The sequence below is a fragment of the Charadrius vociferus genome, unplaced genomic scaffold (genome assembly GCF_000708025.1).
Source record: "Charadrius vociferus isolate BGI_N301 unplaced genomic scaffold, ASM70802v2 scaffold306, whole genome shotgun sequence".
In the NCBI taxonomy this organism is placed as follows: Eukaryota; Metazoa; Chordata; class Aves; order Charadriiformes; family Charadriidae; genus Charadrius; species Charadrius vociferus.
The window spans coordinates 4,747,133-4,754,098 of record NW_009648963.1 but is presented as its reverse complement, the minus strand read 5'-3'; the positions used below and the strand labels follow the sequence as shown (position 1 = coordinate 4,754,098).

Here is a 6,966-nt window from a genome sequence, read left to right as displayed (position 1 = left end):
TGCTGGTGACAAATCATCTTTTTCCCCTTCATACTTAAATAAAAACTTGAATTCCAGTAAATCTGACAAACTGTTTTACTATTCCCTTTGCTTGTCTAAAACTGCTAACAATTCTGTGTGTAGAAGAACTTGTGGAAGGATAGATATTGACAGGAAGTTAAGTGTTGTATAAAATCTTTGTGCTATGTCCCTGGTGTCTTCTAGTTTTTGTAATGGAAAACCTTTATTGGCTTTTTTCAGTAACTGTTTCTATATCACACATCAGAATATGTGAAGTATATATAAAATAGAGCAAGAGTGATGCTTGCAAAATCGCTAAGAAACTGCTCATTGAAAATAAAATACATCAGAGAAATATTGCTTTCTCAATAGTTTAGTGCTAGACATATCCTGTCTTAAGTAGTGAGAGGGACTGGAAAATTGTACAACTTAAACACAACTGGAATTGGGCAAAAAAACACTCAAGAGCTAGGTATAGGTGAGTATTTACTCAACAGAAGTAGAAAAACTAAGCTTGTCACTTGTAAAGTGTTAGTAGATGCGTAGCTGAAATAACTGTGTGGTAAAGACTAAGCAAAAAATTACTATACTACAGGAAGTAAGCTAAGGAAACTGTTAAAATTGAATTGGAAAAGGCAAGCAAATGCCAATGTAAAGATGGGTCGTTTTCCTTAGAGATTTTTTCTTTTATTTTTTGTCTTGAAGTGAGGTTTTTATCACTGTATTTCCAGTCTAGTTGTGAAGGCACAACCAGAATTGATAGTTGAAAATTTAAGTCAGAATTTAGAGGTGAAACAAAGTACACACTGTCTTGTGGTCTCTTCAGACCAAGCTTGGAAGATTTTTTGAGAGGTGTGGCTTAGTCAAACACAGGATATATCAGGGTCACTACAGAGGATGAAATTAAATGACCTGTGCTATACAGGAAGTTAGATGTCAGATGATTGGACTACTAATTAAAATCTCATTGTTGCTCCTACTCAGTCTTTGGTGCTATTTTGTGTATAGAATGATGTATGTTTTGAAGTCTTTATATAGTTGGGCTTCTATGAGAATAGAATGGTAATAAAGTAAACTTACGGCAGGAAGGTGGTCACCAGTGCATTTAATGGTATTCATTTTGCTTTTTAGGAATGCAGAAGAACAGTTTAGAACTTTTTAATAGCTTCAGAAACACTGTTGAGTGCCTGCAAGCAGAAATTGCAGAAATCCAAGCAACTGACATGGCTTCTCTAAAATGTCTGTCAAGACTCTCCTGCCAAAATTTTTAGTCTTAAATCTAAAAAACATTGGATCTTGTGGTACTATTCCTGCTTTTGCCCTTTTAAGTACATTTGGATTTAGTCTTTGACATTTGACTAAAAACCCCTGGTTGGGTCCTCTAGGTTCAATGACGGGATAGTTAATAAATAAGCACAAGCACACTTAAAATTTCAGAGGAGGCTGTGTCGTTCTTCATAAAACTGTGACATCCTTCAAACCTCTGTTATGAGAACTCAAACTAAAACCTTTTGCTATGGTGGCATATGCCACGGGGGCCACTGTTTCCATGTGCGTTTGTCTCTAAATTGTAATTGTCTCTAAATCATCATCAGGTGAACTTCCTTGGTCTGCAGAGTAACCTGTTGCAGAGATGCATGGGCTGGCTTGGCTCTTCATCATCCTTTCAGTCATGTTTGTGTAGCTCCTTATGTTGTGTAGTCAATAGTGTTAATAGCTTTTCCTTCCATTTACAGCCCCATTCTTCGTTCAGGTAGCCTAACTCACAAACATTTTATACTAATACATGACAGATTGCTTGATGATCTCAGGGTCAAAGTGTGTTCCCTAGTATCTTGGTTATTACCACTACTCATTGAAAAATGAACCCATTTCATAGATGTCCTTTGTATGATTCTGGTTTCTCTGGAAGCTCATGGGTTTTTAGTCTGAAAAATGTCGTAGAATCACAGATGGGTTAAGGTTGGAAGGGTACTCTGGAGGACATCTGACCCAACCACCACTATGTTGTATTTCACAGGCGCTGGAATTGGTTGCATGCCAGGGGTTCAAAGGAGCATAAGTGTATATGCTGCCTCCTGTGTGTCCTTGTTCCTTCCCTTATGTCAGCCTTGGTGCTTGCCTGAGCCCTGTCTAAATTCTTTAAGCATAGTGGTCTGGCAAGCCAAGTACTCCTCCAGAGAAGGAGCAGAATTGGCTGTCAGCTGTGCTGAAACTGCTCAGGCCAGGAGGGAGCAGGAGAATGTAGTAGCTAATGGTTAGATCATCACTGCTTGCTGTGGAGCCATCGCTTCACTGGGCATATTTCATGACAGTGTTGCCATTACTGAACCTGAAGCTCTTTACCAATCTGTGTGCTAACAAGTATACTTAACAGAAACATCTAAATAGGATAAGTAGCTCAGTGTTAGCTCAGGATCCAAGTAAGTCACAACACTATGTAACTGCTTAAAGGTGACTTATCTCTGATGTCCATGTTCTAGGGAAACACTTTTTTCTTAGTTGGGATTATTCTAGTCCTTGTCCTTCCCTGGAAGTTAAGAGCTAACTGCACTCTTCTGTAGCATTTAGTTTTCTGTGAGTATGCTTAATTAGTTATTTCAGAATCTTTTTACTTAGTTCAGAATTATATGAAGTAAACAAGAAATACAACTTTTTACTGTCATTATAAATGACATGGAAAAGGAAATTGTATGTGTTTGGGAAAGCTGGGTGATAAGACTACTATTTTAATACATCTGAGTGAGACTGAGGTGCTACAGCTAAATTGTATTGATTTAAACTTAACAGCACACTGTTTTCTAGAATGAAGCCTAAATAAAGGGATTGTTCTCTCCTTTGGAGAGTTCTGTAATGAAGCACCCAGATATTTTTGTATGCATGCTTTACTTTTGATCTGAAAAATGAAATTGATTTTTTTAATTTAAAAAAACACCTTCCTTTAAAAAAGCACCCCATAATCCCACAGCAACATATGTGCTGTGATTGTGCTAGGTCTGTGACAGATGAGTTTCTAGTCTAGTCTGGTTTGCAGCTATACTGCTATTTACTTTAGTAAACGTTGGATTGAGTTGGATGAAATTAAGCCTAAATCGTTATAGACAGTGCACTGTTAATCTCCATTTAAAAGACCCTCTGTTGGCTCCCCAGACTTGAAATAAAGCAGCAGTGTAATCTCTAAAATCTTAGGTGAAAAGATTTGCAGACTATTGAAATACTTTGTTCCACTCCTAAAACATGTTCTGGATATTAATGTCATAAAATATAAGAGAAGCACACTCAAAATAAGTAATCTGTTACTAAGGAGATATTCCGACTTAAAATTTGAGGTAGCTATTGCTTTAGACGTCCTGGGATTTTAGTCTAATAGATGGAATTTACCTTTGACTAGGAGAAAAAAAAAATAAAAATGAGATATACCTAGGAATAAAAAAACCCAAGTAAGTACACAGTTCATAATAAAGGAAAGCTGTTAATGATGATCTGATCAAAAATGTCTTTCAGACATCTTTCAGCCATTGTCCTTCCTGCTTAATCTTTCTATAGTATTTTTGCGTGTGTATATATTTGTAATGAAATAAGTACTGAGGTCATCTTGAATTACCAGTATCAAAAGGTTAATTTTAGTTACCTGTTCTGTTAGATTAACTGTTCTTACAGAGGATATCCTTCTAAGGATAACTGTCTGCTTTACCAAATCTTAATGAGCTAGATATCAGAGCATCTCAGCGAGGTAGGCATTATTCCTTTTCACAGAGCGAGAAGCTTGGTCAGAGAGAGGTTAATTGATTTTTACCAAGGTCACAGCAGAAGCGTGTTGCTGAACCTACATTTTCCAGCTCTGAAGCTCACGCTGTAACAAGACTGTTCTTATTTCTGACATACTAAACTTCCAATTTTTACTGGACTGACATTCTTTTTTCAGGCCTGCCATGTGAGAGGATTGGGAGAATAGTATGTGCACCAGTAAAATTACTACTGAAACACTGCAGTAATAAAAACTTAAAGAGGATAACACTGTGGCTTACTGGTCCCACAGTAGCTACTGCAGTGAAGTGCCTGAAGCAGGTGTCTGTAGTCGATCGCAGTTGACTTTGTGTGATGTTACAAACCTGTCTGATAGATATTCCCTTCCAGTACTTCTGTTTGCATTGCTTTTGTTCTAATAATGATTATTCTCTTTTGGGTGACAACTATTTTTGTATGTTGCTTGAATGGTATATTCAAATACACACCACAGCAGTTAGCAAAAACATCTGGCATCTTGATTTCCTCTATTAAAAAAAAAGGAATAGTTGAAGTGGTCGAGTAATGTGCCAAATGTAGATGAGATTTGAAAGTTGGGATGTTATATTTTGTATTGGAACACTTAACAGTCAGCTTGAAATCACTTAATTTTAAAATTGCCTGTGGTAATGAAATAATGTCTCTTTACTTAGGTGGCACATTTGGAACGAACGGGGCATTACTTAACAGTAAAAGATAACCAGGTGGTGCAGTTGCATCCCTCCACTGTTCTTGATCATAAACCAGAATGGGTGCTCTATAATGAGTTTGTCCTTACAACAAAGAATTACATCCGGACATGTACAGACATCAAGCCAGAATGGTAAGCCAAAAGTCCTAATGCAGTTATGATCTACTGTAAAGCTCTTGTTTTTCTTTTTCTGGTTTTTAAATCAAGGTAACTTATTTCACTTTTCCTGAAGCTTAATATTATTAAAATGGTTGGGGGGGGGGATGGCGATGGCGTAGACTTGAGATCTTGTAGATGACTAAAGGTTTTCTTTGTGGATACTTTCTTCTGTTTGTGGGAGTTGTGTGTACAAGTGGGGTGCCCGGGCTCTGTACGCAGAGCACAGAGAGTCGCTTGACTTAAAACCAGTTACTTTAGTAGTCCTGTTGGGAAAGAGCTGCTTGGCAATGCTGGGTTTGGGGATATGTCCTAGCACCCACTTGTGTAGCCAAGTTAAGAGATAGTGGCAGATCCCTCTGTTCTCAAGATGTAGGACCTCTCTTGGCAGAAGGTGTCTGTAATTATTCCAGAAGGAACTGAACAGGACTGGATGCTTCCTTAAAATATGAAGGAAAGAGGTGGTAACGCTGGTACAACCTGCTATGTCATAGTATTTGTGGGTATCAAGGAAATTAGAGGCCTTATCCTCTGCAGACAAACAGAGATTGTCTTGCCCATTGTTAAGATAGTACTTAAACTGCTAAGTTGTAAGCCTTGGGGACATAGGAGTCTCTTCGGTTGTTGTTGAAATTGTGCTGTTGTGAAGAAAGTTTAGAGAATCGTAGGCCAGAAGACATAGCAGATATATATTGCCTGTAGTATTTCAATAGAAAAATGTGTTGAATCCTTCCTCAGAAATCTTTTTCTGAGCAAGCTGTGTGTTGCCTGGAGCAGGATCCTATGGCCTTGGTTGGTTGCATTTTTAAGGTTAAAAAAACCAGCTAAGGCTGAACTGTACTCTTACACAAATGGGTGTTTAGGTGGACTTCTGTGGCTTGTGGACTTTGACATTGAGCAGCAGGTCTGGCTGTGTGGGCTACTGTGGCACACGCTGAAGCAGCAGTGGGAGGCTGCAAGGGACATGTAGCTGAAAAGGAGCGTCTTGCTAGACTCAAGTGTGTGCTTTTTTGCTTTCGACTTGGGTGCTTGCGCAGGATGGGACTGAGGTTGTGTATGTGTGTGTAAGCTTTCATTAATCACAGAATTGCAGAATAAGCTGAAAGTAATGGATAATCCTTGTTTCCCACAGTTGCAGAATTTCTGTAGGATGCATCTTAAAGTTTGAGTATTAGTAACAAACTTTTCCTTTTTTGACAGGCTGGTGAAAATTGCCCCTCAATATTATGACATGAGCAATTTTCCACAGTGTGAAGCAAAGAGACAGTTGGATCGCATCATTGCCAAACTTCAGTCCAAGGAATACTCACAGTACTGAATTTATGCTTTGAACTGAAGTTATTCAGAGGACAGCTTTAAGAGATGAAAGGATTCAAAGTTCAAGTTGTGCTCTTCACTTTGGTTCAATAATGGCCTTTATTTGAAAGCTTTTTAATTTTTCTTTACAGTAAATATTCCATTCTGATTTCATAAATTAAACATTTATGCCTCCCTTTTGTGTTGACACTGTAGCTCATACTGGAAAAGCTGATCAATGTTTTGCAGTTTATTGAAAGTAGTTCTATATATAACAATGTTATAAGCATTTCTTTAGAAATGGTTGAAAATGCTTCTAAAAATGTGATTATCGACCATGGTATGCATGATCGTTGTAATTGTTGACATTCCTTTTAGAAGTTGTGAAATGTTACAACTTGTGCTTATGTAGACACAATCTTTGGCTTCAGTACAAAGGTACTGACTTCAATAAAGTCTATTTATACTAATTTTGTGCCACAGTATGTCAGTATTTCTATTGTTTTGATCAGAACATAAGAAGCCATTTAGTCTCCCGTTAAACTGCTGTTTATTGACATGGCAGTAGTTTAATATTTTAATATTAAAAGTGCGGATGCTTAAGCAGCACAATTACGGTGACATCAATATTATACATACAACGTTGATCCCTTGCAAAGTTGTTTGAATTATGTAGGAAATTTGTTTTAAAAATGAAATGCATGCAGAATTTTTTGGAGAATGCTTTCTTCAGGCATACTTCTGGATATCTCTTGGACACAACTGTAGTAATATGTCCTGTAAAGTGAAGTGTCTGTGGGCAGTTAGAAATTACCCTGCTGGGCAATGTTCAGATACAGTGTAAGAACAACACAAATAATGCCATAAGTGACACTGTAGGTAAAAATTATATTGCACCATTGTAGTTTTGTAGTGATTTTTAGTGAAATATGACTTGACAGCATTTTCAATTTGGGAGGGCTAATACCATGTGGAATTTATAGTAAGATTTGATCCGAGGGCTGGAGCACCTCTCCTGTGAGGACAGGCTGAGAGTT

General features: G+C 37.7%; 1 protein-coding gene across 1 annotated transcript in view; it reads left to right on the top strand.

Moving 5' to 3' along the window:
- Positions 1-6,399, top strand: part of DHX15 (DEAH (Asp-Glu-Ala-His) box helicase 15) — a gene marked incomplete at its 5' end in the record, with an annotated part of 40,553 nt that extends 34,154 nt beyond the window's left edge. Inside the window, 2 exons of the mRNA XM_009887668.1 lie at positions 4,440-4,609; positions 5,834-6,399. Coding sequence (XP_009885970.1) covers positions 4,440-4,609; positions 5,834-5,951 — 288 coding nt within the window. The remainder of the gene's footprint in view (positions 1-4,439; positions 4,610-5,833) is intronic.
- Between the last annotated feature and the right edge of the window lie 567 nt (positions 6,400-6,966).